The following is a 17,335-nucleotide window of genomic DNA, read 5'->3' as shown; positions in this document are numbered from 1 at the left end:
ATCATTCGCCATCTGTCTCAAATAAATGCAGTCTTTATCACATTTATACTTTTTACGAATATATCTCCAATTTATCAATGTGTTTTCCACACAACTATTATTTCTATTATAGTTTTGCATTTCATTTAACCCTAAGTGTGGTATTGTTCCAATTGATATTAGTGTTGATTGTTTTTCTATTAGATTCCATTTAGTTTTGACTTAATCATTCATCCATTGCATTACAATGTCTACTTGAGTAGCATGAAAGTAGGTCATTAAATCTGGAAAACTAAGTCCACCCTTCTCTTTTGGTTGAGTTTAAACCAAGTTTTTTCCTTTTCCTTTTTCAGTTCCAGATATAATTTGAGAGCATTCTATTCCATTTTTTTAAAACTGCTTAGCAGGATGGATATTGGTAAAGCCTGAAATAAGAACAGAAATTGTGGTAGAATCATCATCTTCACTATATCTACTATATTCAGTATTGATTCTGGTACCGTTTTCCATCTATTCAAGTCTTGTTTTAATTTATTTTCTAAAACTTGATAATTATCTGTATATAGAGTTTGTATGTCTCCAGTAAGGTAGATTCCTAAATATTTAATTTTTTAAATCCCATTTCAGTTTATATTTATTTTTCAGTTCTACAGATATCTGTTTTTTAAAAGTCAGTACTTCACATTTACTTTCATTTAACTTGCAGCCTGAGTGCTTACTGTATTCTAATATTGTTTCCATTAAGTGTGACACTACATATGAATTGCTGTAAACTATTTAATTTTATGGATGTCTAATTTTTAGTTTGGGTAAGGAAAACAGGGTGTAGTAGATAGAGTGGACTAATACTCTAATTTGCTTAATGAGATGGATCTGATGGATTGGGAAAATTATAAATTTGAGCTTGTGGTTTTATGGGTTTTTTTCTTGTTTGTGTTGTCTTATGTGGCTTTGATGTGTTTTTGTTTTTTTTTCCCATTTTTGTTATGTTTTGGGGGACATATGTTTTATGTCTCTGTCTGTCAAGACAACAACAAAACAAATCTGATTGTATAACTCATTTCTGAAGCAAACTTAATTGAAAATGAATGTAAATGAAAAATGAAAATTTAAATTAGCAGAGAATAATTATTTAATTAAAGACATTAATATAACATTTAAAATGCTGATATGTTTGGCCTTCTCTGAAGGCCTGGAAGGCCCTTAGGGTTCCCCTCTGGTGGATTGCATAGGTTCAGCCACCTATATAAGCAAGCTAGACCTGTTGAAGGGTTACTGGCAGGTTTCTTTATCAGCTAAAAAGCTTCTGAGATCTCTGCCTTTGTCACTCCGGATCACTTCCTGCAATACACGGTGATGCCCTTTGGAATGCGAAATGCGGCAGCAACTTTTCAACGGCCAAACAATGCTTTTGTCTGGACCAATGACTGCCAACATGCTTTTGATTGTGCCAAATCTATTTGGGTAGCACTCCTGTTACTTCAAAAATCCTTCCACTATATTTTATTCAAATAGTCATATTTTTTAAATATATTTATTTAAATTACTTCGAATCAACATGAATCTTTCAATTCTTCACATTATTTAATTAAAGCTGTTAAAACGTATTTATAACTTTTAAATATAGCTATCTCTTGTAAGAACGAGATTAAGTTAGTTAAAATATATTAGAACAATTTACATAAACATTCCAGGAACTAGAATTGATTCAAAGCGGACATGACGTCAGAGTTCTTTTCGCCATCTCATCTTGGAGGAGCAAGGTGTGATCGGACTGTCACGAGGTAGTACATCCTCATTCATCTTAATAAATAGGTAAATTGTAAACTATGTATGTTTTATATTGGAAAATTTGGTATCGAAACTCAAATATTATGTATATATATGCATGTATTTATATATTTCTCATGAAATCCATAAATGCAAACTTTTTTGTCAAGTAGACTAGCTAGCTAAGAGACGCACGGTTCCAACGTTTGTCCGCTGTACTTTCCATTAACACGTATCAACTGTCATATATAGCCTAGCCTGTTTTTAAAAACGGACGACTGATTAATTATTGAACATCCGCTTGAAAGCCCCGTAGGCATGTTATCAATTGACTACACATATAAACATTTAGCAAGTTAGGTCCTAGATACACGCGGAGAGTTATGTACATTTTTTAAGCTAGAGGAACGGACGTTGGCGTCTAACGGACTACTCATGCTGCGCGAGGACACGCAGCTCAGGTGTGTTTAGTGCAGCAGCAGCACAGCCATATAACTCTAGATAGAAAACTATACAAGAGTTGTCGGCGGTAAAATATTGCCCTCTCTTTTTCACGATTGTGGCGGTGAGAATACAGAACATTTTAGTTAGTCTGTAGATGTTTATGCTGAGCTATAGTATAAAATTATAATGACTACTCAGTGTTTTCCACACATAGACGATACTTAGGCGGGAAGCGCAAATAAATTTATGGCCACACAAGCATATTTCTGATCTGTTTTTATTTAATTTTTCATTTATTCATAAAATTTCTGCGTGCACAAGAGAGTGAAACCTGATTCATGGTCCCTGTGAATGTGGAGTTGTTACTGAATGAGTTCTCTCTCCTCATGGCTCAGTGCAAAACTGAAGCTTTTCATGGCTCCATTTTAAAAACGTTAATGTCTGTGCTTGTGCATGGATAAATTGAGCAGATTAAAGTTGTGTGTTGCCCAGGTATCTCGTCATTCTTTGGGAAACACTGATATTCCTATTTTACTTGAGTGAAACCATGCTATTTAAGTTACATTTTTAAGGCATTAAAATCATTAAATAATGACAAAATGAAAAGACTTAAATACTTGCTTTGGGATTTCAAAAGTTAATCAATTGCATGTTATAACATAAATGCATGTAGTTTCTTAAATTGTTTTCTCTTAAACAGATATCTGATTATCAAGCATCCTAATGACCACTGACATCCTAATGACCACTGGCATGACAGGGCAACCTCTTAGTTCTTGTAAGTATGTTTTTTTACTTGGAACTTTAATAATCAACCTCTTTCTTATTTCTTTTATTAAGGAGAAATAATAGGCTTACTCACTTTTCGGTTAATTAAATGTTAACTATTCCTTTGGAAATAGATAAACTAATAAAGCAATTAGTACATAAATGTTTTCAAGTTTCTTTGGGCTTTTTAACTAGTATATTATTATTATTATTTTTATTAAGGAAGTATTGTAAATCCTATTTCTTTAAAAAGTAGTTGGTTTTAGGGTGTTTTAATTTCTTAATATACAACTTAGAAACCTTCGACATGACTTTACAACTGATGTAATTTTTTTCTTTGTTTTCAAAAAAGCTCCGGAAGGCAGAAGTCAATTTCTGTCCAAGCCACCCAAAAGGTGAAACTACCCCTGTCCTGATGAAGCTTTTCCATGCCAAAGGAGGAACTGTCGGACAGATAATCCGCACCATAATGGCACCAATAGCTACTGTAAGTGGGGGTCTTGTCAAGTATTTCTATATCTACACAAAAGACACATTGACAGATTCAGTCAAGCCTCATTACACTTATAATAAAAAACTTTCAGTGATTAAAATCATCTTTTCTTTTATTGGTGATTTCTTTTGTTGATAAGTACATTGGAAATATTCTGGTTTTATAACAGACTCATCTCTTTTTGTAACTCTTTCAAAGTTGAAAGGGTTCCAGTACACTCTGCAGCAGCAGAAAGGTGTTTGAACTTTGAACACTAAAGCCAAGTGTTCAAAGTGTGTTGTTTGCAATATAATTGACAAAAAAAAAAATCACATCCCAACCTGAGCCTCAACTGTTTTTTTTTCTATTTACCCCCCTCTTCAGTTATCGCTGAGTAACTTCACTTGAAGATTAAAATATCTTGGAAAAAACTATCAGAAGTCCGAAAATAACTTTACTATATTTTTATTGTGCACAAACCATAAATTAAAATATCTTATTTACATTAAAATTGTCTTTTTAAAGGAAATATGTTTTAATCAGTCATGATTTCTCTGCTCTTTGAATTTCAAACAATTCATTTGTCTATTTTCATACAATGTGTTTTTCTTTGAATATTTTTCAGTGTGAAAACATAGCCCTCACCAGGGACTGTGTAGTAAGGAGCCTTAGCATCTATCTCAATGAGGACATGGAGACACTCGTCGAAGAGTACATGGTTAGTTTATTTCAACCTGCCGTTTGTTATAAATGTTTTACAGGTATAAATGCATTGATGGATATGTTAAATGTCTCATACATCTTTACTTTTTTTCAACCAGGACAGCGAATGTGCTGAGGCTGAGTGTGGGATTGAACATACAACAATGGGCATTTACATGACTCGTGTGGAAGGCGCAGACCTTGATGATGAACCAGCTGATGTTGGAGTCGTACTTGAAGGCGTGGAAGTAGTGAAAGACCTACCAAGTGTCACACTTAGATGTGTGATGCTCTTTGGCCTGATTTAGGCACTCAATCTGAGTTATCCAAAGGACCTAAAGTGTACATTCGAAGTACTTCAGAAACTAACTTCACTTATCAAAGTTATTGCTATATTTTTCATGGAAAATATAGACATTTTCTTGTTCATGTGAGCAAATGTGAGCCACCAAGCTATTTTATGTTACTTATGGACAAGTGTCAATGCCAGCGGAAAGACTTCTCACCTGAGCCGTGTGTTGGTGCTCTGCATCGTAATCTGAAAATGTATCGCAGAATTTTTATCCCTCTGAGATACATGTAATGTTTCTTGACTTTTTGTACACTGCATGTTACTTATGGGCAAGGGTCGATGTCAGCGGAAAAGCTGCTCCTTTAAGATGGATAGAAGAGTTGGGATCTTCTCAGTTCCTTTAAATAACAGTTTAAGATCGAGAAGGTAACTGCCTGAATGTTTTTTGTACTTTTCTATCTTTAAGCTTTTTGCACACAACATTATTGACCACTGGTTCTGTGTAGGTATATATATAAAAAGTTTATGAATATAATTTTATTAAATTTGGCCCATTGTACTAACCTACTTTCTATGCATTTCAAACAAATACGTTTTATGTATATTAAATAGATGAGCCAGGTTTTTAAGAAATTGAAATTAATTGGTTTTATGTATGATAAACAAATAACACAATTAATTGTACATTTAAAATAGTACATTTTATGTAAAAATATTACATAAATCTCAAATTTATGTATTTCATTAAGATTTGACTTAAACATGTGAATCACAAAGTTTATTACACTGTTTTATGTAAAAACTGTATAATAAAAATGAATGGAAATTTTCTATGCAATTAAAATACATAAATCTTACATATCAGAACTAAATATTGTTGTGAGTGTACAGGAGCTGGAGCTGTGCTTCTTCAGGACAGTGTTGATGACATCAGCCACCAAAACATGTACAGAAATTAAAGAAAATGGGAAATACTTTGTCCGTGATCAAAAAGGTGTGCAAAAAACTTGACACAACAAACATTTAAACAAGTCATTCAAGACTTATTTTTCTCTCATCTTGATTATTGCTCTGTGGTTTGGTCAAGTATTTCAATAAGTAAAGTAGGGTCTAGTAAACTGGTCCAGAATAAAGCTGCACGAGTAGCTCTCTCGTGGTTTCAGATCAAATGTCAGTAAAATGAATGAACGCATCTTACTCTCTTGGTTGGAAGTTAAACATAGATTATTATATTCACTCATTGTTTTCTTACAGAACATGATAACAACAAAGACTCTTTTTAACTTGTACAGAAGATTATCTTTCAGTACAGCCACACACCATATCTTACAAGGCATGCTGTGGGAGGTTGTTTTACTCTCTTAAATTAAGAACATCAGCATCTCAACGTTCAGTAACTTACAGAACAATGCTGGAATGGAATTCACTCCCGAGTTATGTTAAACAACAAAGCACTGTATACAGTTTTAAAAGAAGTCTTTAAGAACATTATCTACGGAGAAACTTTAGTCAGTATTGATAGGACTACTGGGCCTTCTTTGTTTAACCATGTTACGTCTTAGATGCTGTAAATCAGACGGAGCCTTTGTGTTTGTCTCTTTCTTTTGTTTGTTTTGTTCATTTATGTCAATTGTCTATTATTTTTAGTTATTGTAGAAATGTGGAATGTTTGTGTAGTGTGAAAAGAAAAATATATAATATGAATTTGTAAAATGTATAGTCACAATATAAACTGCAGACCCCAGGAAGAATAGCTTCTCGCTATGCTGAAGCTAATGGGGATCCAAATAAACAAACAAACAAACCCTGTTTCCTAGTTCTCAGTTAGGTTCAAGTGCAACCAACTTAAAGAGATACTTCACCCATTAGCATTAAGCTTTGTATCATTAGAAATCTGATAGTGTTTTTGAATGGTCGTGCATCACACCCTCATTTTCCCCTGAGACGGGAAAGCTCTGTATTTCTTGTCTGAAAAGAAATTTTTTATTTTGCATCATCGGAGGCTGCTTTGGTTAGGCATGTCTTGTGCCTCAGCTGCTGACCTGACTGTCGGCTGGGGTGAGGACGAGGAGCCCGGTCCGGCTCGAGCTGGGGCGGACTGGTTGTGTTGGTGCTCTCAATGTTTGCCTATGGACACAGACATAGAGTCTGTTTGCTGCCAGGAATTTCCAAGATGCCAATTCCTTCTGGAAGAAATCTCGGAATCAGTTGAGGAAACAGCCATATGTGTTGTAGTAAATGTCTGTAAATAGAGCACTCTAGCTTCAGTGGGAGTGGCCTGCGGTGCTGTGCATTCTGGGAGTTGTTGTCTTTCATCCTCATGAGGCAAAAAGACACTTTCTGCGTTTTCACGATCAAGTAGGCACCAACTTCAAAATTTAACCACAGCCAAAGACTTATGCGCTGGGCTTTACTAGTTCAGGAATAAAATTTGCCGATCAGGCACAACAAAGGTTGTGAAAACATCATAGCTGACACATTGTAGAGTTTAAATGCATGCACTTTGTGGAGACTGATTATTTTATAGTGAAGTAGATAACTGATGCATGCGTTACAGGTGTGCTGTGTGTTTTCCAGTGTGTTTTTTGAAAGAGCGTTGTTTTTTTTAGCAAGATTCATTTAATTGCTGTAACCAGCAAGTCATTTTGTTATTGAAGCATTGTTAAAGTGTTGTTAAACTAATTTTCTCCTGTTTTGTGGTAAGTCAGGGAGTTTAGTATTGTATTGTGTTTCTAACAGGTAAGAAAACTTTATTTCAATTCAGAGTGGGGTTTTTGTTTATTTGGCCTTGTGGGTATTTTTCTTTTCTTAGTACCTTTTTTTTGTGTTTGTATGAACTATTTGATTTTACTTAAGAAAGGCGTGTCGGAATTATTTGTGTTAATCTGTTTATTGTAAATAAACATTTGTTAATCTTAAATTTAAAAGCTTTTGTACTATACTTTTCTTCAGTTAGTTATTTCACAAATTCGTTATGTTACTCCTTTTGTTCCCCTAGTTTTATACATAATAAGGTCGTAACAAGAGGTTTTCAGGGTTTGCTAATTTCTACAAATGTTTTATTCCTAACCTTAGTCAGCTATGAAATGTGTCCACCAGTATTAACCATTCCCATTCATACACATTCACATCCTGCAGACAAAGCAGCTGGAGCAACTTGGGGTTAAGTGTCTTGCCCAAGGACACATCTGACATGTGGCTGCAGGAGCTGGGGATCGAACCCTCGTACTTCTGGTTGAGAGGGTACCGTCTCTATCACTGATCCACAGCCACCCCATGTCAAGTTCCAGTGGATCCTGAAGCCGATGCTGCCTTCAGGAAACCTAAGATTGCTTCACCTCAGCTCCCATCCTCATCCTACAGTTTGTCGTGGAGGTATATGCCTCTGAAGTGGGCGTATGGGTCGTACTGACCCAATGTTCCATGAAGGACCCTCTTCCCAGCTCTCCAGCTTCACTCTCAGGTGATCCACAGGGCCTTGACTGCACACGCATGTAGTGTGTATGCTAATTGCATGGGTGGTAAGGACATTATCACAAGCCAAGCCCGTCTAACGCCATTTCTTTTAAATGGTACTTGCCATTAAAACTTTTTCATTACCATTTAATTTACACTATATAAATAGCTGAAATTCATTTAGCTCTCATTCTGGTTTACAAGCTCATAGAGACAAACGTTTTTTTGCTCTGCACTCCCAGTTAGTAAGACATTCAACACCCTAACCCAAAAACCACCTACAATATGGATGTTCCAGACGAACTTTTTGATATGGGGGTGGAAAACACAATGAACATACTGGATTCAATAGAAGCGTTCACCTCTGTGGACGAATTCCTGCATTCTGAGGAGTATGTGGGAGTACATGCCACCACAGTGTCCTACCCACATCACTTCCTCAGATACTTCTTTGATGTTGATGGCATTGTCATCGAATTTGACAAACTGCAGGGGCTGCAAGGTGGGGTGCACCACATATTTCTCCCCTATTTCAAAGCACCGTTACGTAAGCCCCAATACCACACTTTGAAGAAACACAAGGACTTGAGTAAGTACAGCACAGATGGCATCCGTGCCCTGAAGAATGTGGTGGGCCACACACTGGGGTATTTAGATGGTGGGTACTACCTTGTGTTGACTGTTGTCCCGTCTAGCGCAACAGCACAGGACTCACGACTGTTCCGTAAGGACATTACGTGTATGCGGCCGAGTTACTGAATGAAGTCACTAACAACTTCAAAGAGCTCCTGACCAAGCTGTCCCCAAAGGACAAGAGCAGGCCGACCATTCAAAAACAGGTGTCTCATGACACAAAAAACTTCCATGTTTTGAGGCAGAATTGTACCTTCATCCTCAGCCTGATTGACCAGGCAATCAACAAGGCCAACACCTGCCACTTGCTCAAGGTCAAGGTCTTCCTGACCCAGTTTGGGCAGAAAGATCCAGAAACCTTCGAACTGTCCGACCTGGCTGACCCTGCAGATGTTAGGTCAGTGTCCGTGCATCTGGCATGCAGGATTGTGGCCAGGGACCCTGACATCCATCTCCTTTTCTCAAGATTTGGGCTGGAAGAAATTGTTGGAAGCAAAGGGACATTGTTTTCAACTTTGGGCATGCACGAAAGCACCAATTTCCAAACCAATCTTGACCACACTGGGGTGGATGTCAGTGCTGAGTTGATGGGTGTCCTTGGGAAGGAGGGAAAGGTCACCTTTCTGCAGCTGTATGTGGACTCCCCACAAGCACATGTGCAGATGCTGTTCAAGCATCCGGTTAGTGGTGTGATTGTGGCATGTGGGCTGTCACACCCTCATTGCCAAACGACCATAATTTCAAGGGCGATCACCTATCTGCAACACATGAAGGACCTAAATGACAGACTCGTCTGTCAGCTGGGTTGCCGAATTGAACAGGTGGTGAGGATGGAGGGGGAAATCCCAATGTCCATTGACCCTCAAGCCCACTTCGACCTCGAGGCACTCCAGTTCCTCATCTCAGAGCACGCTGTCCTTGTCCCATTCAAGGACACCGTTAAGGGTGAGGGGCTACTGCCAACTGTGCGCAGTGTGATTGGCTACCTCAATGACACACTGAGAGTGCTCTTCAACAGCAGCAAAGGAGTGGCAACCTTTGATGCAAGTTGGAAGGTTCCAGTGTGAGCTGGCACTGGAGGAGCTCTTCTACGGAAGGCCCCTGTCACCACTCAACTTCCACCTAAGCTCAAGCCTTGGCACGAGCACAGTCAGCAACAAAAGTCTGACTAATCACAGGGGGTTCCTGGGACTCGCACCGCACACCAGTGCCACTTCAGAGGAAAGACCTCCCCCCCGTAATCATTGGATGAGGGATGAGCTTCAGAGGACACGCATTGAAAGGATCTTCCCTCTTTGCCAGGTCCTCGATTTGGCACCGTCTGTGATTGGTGCTGCTCTGATCCGAGTCCTGCTGGGGGAGCTCTACAAAAGAAACACACGGCTACCAAGGGCCAATTTCCGCCAATGCCGGAAATTGGCTTGTCCTGCACTCAGTCACAAACAGACTTCAGACTGCAACCACCCTCTCTCTTCCTTATCACTGGGGACTTTAATAATTCTTCTACTCTGCTCACTTTGCCGCAATATGTCCCTGCCACACCAGAGACAATAAAATACTGGACCTTTTCTATGCCAACACCTACTGTAGGGGCAATACACAACATTCCCTCTCCCTCCCCTTTGAAGATCAGATAATAAGCTGCACCTCCTACCCCTGTACAAACCTCTGGTTCACAGACAACCAACAGTCACCCACATTGTCAAAAGACAGTCTCATGAGACTGAAGGAGCTGTCTAGGAATGTTTTGAGACTGTGTGGGAAGTGTTCTGTGAAGATCACAGGGAGAAAAATGACAGTCTAACACAGCATTATGGACTATATTAACTTTTGTCATCACCTCACATCGTTGCAGGATTACCTGACCATTCAACTTGGTTGTTTGCAGTACAAGGGCCCTGCAATTCCTTTTCACTCTTATGTTCCAGACTTCTCCCAGAAGACAACAAACTGTCACCTGCAGAAGTTCTCTGATGACTGCCATTGTAGTAGGGGGAGTAAAGAGAACTCCACCTGGACTTTGTGGACTGGTGGCAGCGGAACTGCCTCCAGAGCAATGTGGGGAAAACAAAAGAGCTGTTAGTGGAGAGATGCACTCCTCTAACACCAGTCAACATCCAGGGAAGGGACACTGAGACAGTGGAATCTTACCTGTACAATACCTGAACAATAAGCTGGATTGGACTCACAACATCAACACACTGTATAAGAAAGGCTAGAGCAGACTTTTTAATGACTGTGTGATTGCATCAGTCATCCTATACGGAGTGGTCTGCTGGAGCAGCAGCATCACGGCTAAAGAGAGGAACTGACTGACTGAACAAGCTTGTGAAGAAGGCCAGCTCTGTTCTGGGCTGCCCCCTTCAACCTGAGGAGGTGGTGGGAGACAGGAGGATGATCATCTCTCCAGGAGAACCTTTCTCACCCCCTGCATGTTACAGTAACAGCACTGGACAGCTTGGACTGGGCAAGGAGAGATACCACAGGTCCTTCCTTCCAGCTCCAGTCAGCCTTTTTAAGCAAGCCTGCTCCCAGTAGATCATAAAACACCCACACAAGCTGGACCGAATTCACTGCAACCACTCATGCAATATTATCACATTACAATATCTACCATATCACAATATCATCTGATACTTACGTGCAAATACAGAACTTACTTGGTGCAATAACATGTTCAACTTGATGTGCACTGTGTGCATGGTAGTCTTTTGTATATAACTTTGAATATTCAGACTACAATTGTAACAACTGCCTCTCTGTGTTGGATCCTCAAATATTTTATTTTATTTAGAACTGTGTTGTCTTTTTTGGCTATCCTTGACCTTTGCTGTTGTAACACTGTACATTTCTCTGTTGTGGGATGAATGAAGGTTTATCTCATATTATAAATTTTTTTCTATATTTATGTTTCAGTAGTTACTTTTTCCCTGTCAGATATGATTACAGACAAGCTAATTTCCTCTTTAAATTTGTATTAAAGATAACATCTGTATTCCTTAGAAACTGCTGTCTTACCTCGTTAGTTACAGCATTGAAAGCCAGGGTGGGAGACGCACCTCCTGACATTATACAGTCCATCCTCAGTGATTCAGACTCCAGGCTGTACGGAGTTGAAGCCTAAAAGTAGCAGACACACGGCTGAGAATGAGGATGGAGGGGTCAAGTATTCTTTTTATCATCTTACCAAATCATCTGTGCATCCAAAAGATCACTAACAATAGTAGCGCTCTAGTAAATAATAATTTGATTATTGATGGCTGAATTCCATTTAGCTGCTCAAGTTTCAGGTTTCTGGGGTCCATTCAAAACATAAAAAAAATACCCCTTAAGTCCTTTCCTATCCACTTTTCCTTGACCTTGGTGAAAACGTCACACGGCCAAGGAAAGATACGAAAAGAAGGGAATGAAAAAACAACCATAGGAAATAAGAGAGTGAGAGAATCTGGTTGCACTTAAACGATGCAGATGCTTCTAATGTCACTTAGTATCACTTTGCTTAGTATCACTTTGCACTTTGTATCCGCATTATTCAATGGTCACTACCCATAGCTCATGACCATAGGTGAGGGTCGAACCGAAGATCGAGCAGTAAATCGAGAGCTTAGCCTTCAAGAGTCATTCCCCACCCAGTGAGAGCAATCCAGTTTACTGGCAGAAAACCATAGCCTCAGACTTGGAGGTGCTTGTGATGGAATTCAGTATCTGTTTAGGTAGACATACATTATTTAGTCCTGACCATTAATTTCTTGTGTGAAGTCAAGTTCTTACAAATTTTCTCAACAGTGCTGACCCTCATCCCAGCCGCTTCGCACTCAGCTGCAAACTGCCCCAATGCCAACAAAACCACATCATCTGCAAAAAGCAGAGATACGATTTTGAGACCACCAAACTAGAAACCTTCCTCCCCGGCTGGGTCTTAATATCCTGTCCATAAAATCACAAACAAAATCGGTGACAATGGGCAACCCTGGCCAACCAGGAAGGTGTCCGACTTTGTGCCGAGGATGCAGCCAAGACAGCCAAACAATATAAAGAGCCTTTAGCATCGCCAGGTGAATCTCATCATCCACACCTGGCACCTTGCCTCTGAGGAGCTTTTTAACTGAGTGACCTCTGCCAATGTTAGTGGTAAGGCTTCCCCCTGATCTTCCGACTCCGCCTCCTCTTCAGAGGACTTGCTGTCTGGGTTCAGGAGTTCCTCAAAGTATTCATTCCACCACCCAACGGTGTCCCCAGTCTGGGTCAGCAGTTCTCCACCCCTGCTGATAACAGCCTGGGGCAAGCCCTGCTCTCCCTTCCTGAGCCGTCAGACAATTTGACAGAACTTCCTTGAGGCCAACCGAAAGCCAAAGCCAACTGAAAGCCTCCCCAGACGTGTTTTTGCTGCAGCCACTGAAGCCACAGCCCTCTGAGTCACCCAAAACCTGTCAGCTGCTTCCAGAGACCCCTGGGCTAACCAAGTCCATAAGGCCACATTACCCACTTAAGTGGGCACACAACAGTCAGGGCCTTCCTCTCCGCAACCTGAGGTCGCAGAGGTGACCCTCTCGTTTACCAGGGAAAACTGCAACACAGACGCACTCAGCCAGGGCCATTTGAGTATCCCCACACCCGCCCAGCACCTCTCACCCTGGGCAACTCCAGAAAAGGAGAAAGTTTTCATATTGTATTCAGCTGCAGTTACTTTTTCCTCACAATGAGCTAAAATATGAGAAACTATTCTAACATTGGGTTCTAAATTGGAGCCTTCAGTGTGAGAAAGAATGAGGACAATATTTTTCCTCTTGTCTGACTCCTTTCAGAGTTCAAGACAGCTTGCCTGCCTTCCCAAACTGCTTATCATAAGAGGATTGGTTGGCAACAATGCAATCTTTAATTTATGATAAACTCCCTATGAAACGAGTTGTCCCCGTTCCCTGTTGAACGCAAAAGAAGACAACGCAGAGGTGACAAGAAGAGTGAGGAAGGCTTGTGGAAGAGAAGAATAGGTACAGAGATAATAGTTTGGTGAAGGACAGACAGACAAGCAGAGAGGGCACACACCTCCGAAATATTTGGCTCTCCAAGTCCCACCATTATGGTAGACGTTAAAATACAGTGTAGGCCTATTTCTACACACATTTCACGCAAGAGGCAAATATATTCATAAAAACAATATTATTTATTATTGACTGCTGGCAGCCACGCTGTAGGCCTACTAAGGGCAAGCGCACTCCAGTGCCAGTTTAACTCCACACAACTCTGACATTTGCCCAAATCAAAAAAAAGTGCAGAACAATAAAAATGACACCTTTATACCAACAACCTGTTTCAAAATATTTGATCTCCAGTGTTTCCCACTAATAGATATCTCTTCTCTGAGATTGCACACTTAGCAGCTCCACACCTGCATGAGTATACCAGAGAGGAGAATACCTAAGCAGTGATACAGGCAGAGAGGTAGAGGCAGTTCAAAGCATAGCAGGCAATCAGGTAGGTTTGCAGTAAGATAATGATCAAGATACACTGACGACGGTAGAAAAGTACGAGACGTGCGTGCGTGCGTGCAGCTACAGGTACACCAATTGCGCTTAAAACTCAGCATATTTTTATAAAAACACTGAAAAACGTAGATTTAAAAAAAAATTAATCACACCCATGTTGAGGCAAATCCAACGATATTCTGTGTACTGTTGATTATGATATTTTCATTGCCAAACTGTGATTCCGTCCATGTTTTCTGCATCGCGGAAATCATTTGAATTCTGATACAAATGTAGCGGGGCATTTTTTGAAAATGATAAAGCAAATGTAATTTTCTTCCTCATTTTAATTTAGTCAAAGAATGTGCATTTTTGAAGTTGAAAACTAAAATTCAAATTAGATAAATTAATCATCATTTTATTTTTGAGTCAAATAATACACCCATATCCTGAAAATTAAGAAGCATTTCTGTTAATGCATTTGAATTTTGATCACTAATCGCTTCCATAAGGAGATACCATTTCTGCTGCTAAAGCATTAGTGAGGTACGTTAAACAGTCGGGGTTGGCTGCGCAACTGTCAACAACATTGCTGCAAATGGGAGACACTCGGTTCAGTAAGGTGTGGCTCACACTGACTTCGATTCAGGCCATTTATCATGAGCTCCATGAAAAGCTGGAGGAACGAGGAGAGAGCACGCGCATTGGAAAAAATAGCACCGGACACACTGGGCTTTTTGATAGACTTTCTGAAGCCGTACTATGAAGCACAGCGGGAACTTGAGGGAGACAAGTATCCAACACTTAATCGTGTGTGTCTCTGGTGTGAGAAACTGAAACGCCACTGTCAGCCCAATGCCCTGGACTCCCCTCAGCAAGCTGTCGTGCGTAAACGGCACGAAAACTGGCTCGCGCGTAAAGTGATAATACAGGACCTCCACAAGATCGCAACATTCCTCTGGCCAAAATTTAACTAGCTGAGTGCAGGACCTCGCTGAAGCCATCTACAGTGGATTCAATAATTTTCCTCCACAAAAACATGTAGCCTAATCTTGGTGAGTAAAGGTTTAGGCACTCCCTAATTTCAGGCGATACTATTGGGCGGCTAACGTGCAAAACCTTCTGCACTGGATGGGTGATGGATCCGATTCCCTCCCGGCCTGGGTGCACCTGGAGATGGCAACCCCACACTTTTCCCTGCGCTCCGCCTTATGCTCCTCACTCCCCCTCCCTTTAAAACTTGACAGTGGAAACACAATTGAGTTGACTTCGTTAAAAATATGGAGCCAGCTCAGGAAAAACTTGGGCTTACAGGGCCCCTCCGCTCTGACCTCACTACTTAAAAACCACATATTTACACCTTCAAGCACGGACCCTACATTTAAAACTTGGCACAGTCGTGGTATCACTGCTGTCAAAGACCTATACAAAGACGGAATCTTCTCGTCCTTCGCTGAACTTTCTTCCAAATATAACTTAACAAACTCTGCTGTACAACTCCCTGGGTTCAACCGCCGCAAACTCTCTAGCTTTAATAAAAGCCTTGTGGGAGAGCGATTTGAATATGGACATAACGGATAAACAATGGGACTCTAATGCTCTAAATCTGCTCTAAATCTGGTCCATTCCTCCTCGATATGTGCCTGCCATAGCCTTATCCAATGCAAAGTCCTCCATACAGTTCATTATACTAATGCAAAGTTATCCAGAATTTACTCGACTGTTAGTGATACCTGCAATAGATGCAAACAATCCCCTGGCAATCATATTCATATGTTATAAACTTTCGTCCTTTTGGGAGAGCGCTTTCGACGCGATAAGTAGGGCATACGGCCAGACCATTCCTCCTAATCCACAGCCATTTTCGACATATCCCCTGACATCACCCTCTCTGTGGAGACAAAACGTGCCGTTGCACGATCCTGTTCAATTGGAAGCTGGCTCGGCCCCATCACATGGTCGTTGGATTAAAGAAGTTCTCTATAATCTAAAACTTGAAAAAATTATGTTCTCACTTAAAGGCTCTGCTAAAACATTCCAAAGCTCATGGAGTCCTTTTCTATTATATGTTAACTCTCTTAGTTTATCCCCTGATTCAGATGAAGACTAAATTGCTCTTCTAACTCCTCTACCTCTCTGTGCAAGCTGCTATCCACCCCCACCCCTTACTTCTGCCCAACTTTTAGTTTTAACTATTTATTTATTTTCACTGTCCTTTTAGGCCCTGTGTATGTATATATCCATGTTTGTGTATGTGTGAATGTACAGCTTAGTACATATACATATATTTTCTATTTTAATTTATTATGTATTTACTTTTCTACGTTATTAATTTATTTGTTCTTGTTTACTTTCCAGTATACTGGTATTCTCTTATTAATGATCACTCATTCATTTACCCATGTGTTTTTTTTTTTTTTTTACCATTATCATTCTTTTACCTTTATTTCGAGGACTGTCTGTCTCCAGTTTCGCACGTTTCTGCCTCTCACTTTTGACAGTTTCCACGTAACGTGTTAATTCAGATAGAAAAAATCCTAGGCATTTTGAACATTGGAATCTTGACAATGACAAGAAAATAAAAATACTATGTTTCGTATCTAATAATGATTATAATAAAATTAAGTTAAAAAAAATAATAATAGTATGTCGCAGTTCAAGAAAGATGAAATTTAACACGGTATTAAATGAAATAAGGCAGAAGTGTTGAGAGAGACCATTGATGTATTATTATCATTATAATTATCATTGAAGGACGAAATTGGGTGGGTGGGAGGGAGGGAGGGAGGGGAATGGGTTTGTTGACAAACTACTTCAGAACTGTATCATTGTCATTTACAAATATTTGTCACTTTACTGAAAAATGTGAATAAAAAGAGATGGAAAAAAGTATTATTAGGCTCAAGTCCAAGTGAAGTCATGAGCCATTGGTGATGAAGTCCAAGTTGAGTTGTAAATCCTTAATGATTTTGTTTTGATCAAGTCAAGTCCAAAGTCATCCAATCTGTGACTCCAGTCTGAGTCACAGACGGTTTACTTTTAGCACAATGGAACACAGTCCATGATCCATACGGACCAAGTCTTTATGGTCGGGATAGCATGTGATCCGGTCAAAAGGTAATTTTGACATTCATACATTCTCTCTTACTGTATTACTGTATTACATTTATCAACAATCAGCACCTTAACGATAGTTAAGTTATCTCACAGCCTGCTGTAGTCTGAGAACGTCTGCAGACACACTGTTAAAAAGGGGGAGAAGGGGTGGCATTGGCACTACTACCTCTAAAAATAGAGCTGTCTGCTCGCCTGTAAAAAAAATAAACATCCAAAAATTACATTTAGGGAAAAAAT

At 39.8% G+C, this 17,335-nt stretch overlaps 1 protein-coding gene across 3 annotated transcripts in view; it reads right to left on the bottom strand.

Moving 5' to 3' along the window:
• The window catches only part of LOC109982817 (forkhead box protein J3-like), a 111,653-nt gene that overhangs the window by 40,888 nt on the left and 53,430 nt on the right, over positions 1-17,335 (bottom strand). For 2 of the 3 annotated variants that reach the window (XM_065961004.1, XM_065961005.1), the window contains one exon: positions 11,535-11,636. The exons of the other annotated variant lie outside the window; for it this stretch is intronic. In XM_065961004.1, the coding sequence (XP_065817076.1) occupies positions 11,535-11,636 (102 nt within the window). The remainder of the gene's footprint in view (positions 1-11,534; positions 11,637-17,335) is intronic. 3 annotated transcript variants of the gene reach the window in all.

This window comes from Labrus bergylta, chromosome 12 (genome assembly GCF_963930695.1).
Source record: "Labrus bergylta chromosome 12, fLabBer1.1, whole genome shotgun sequence".
NCBI classification, from domain to species: Eukaryota; Metazoa; Chordata; class Actinopteri; order Labriformes; family Labridae; genus Labrus; species Labrus bergylta.
This window is presented reverse-complemented; position numbering and strand designations above follow the sequence as displayed.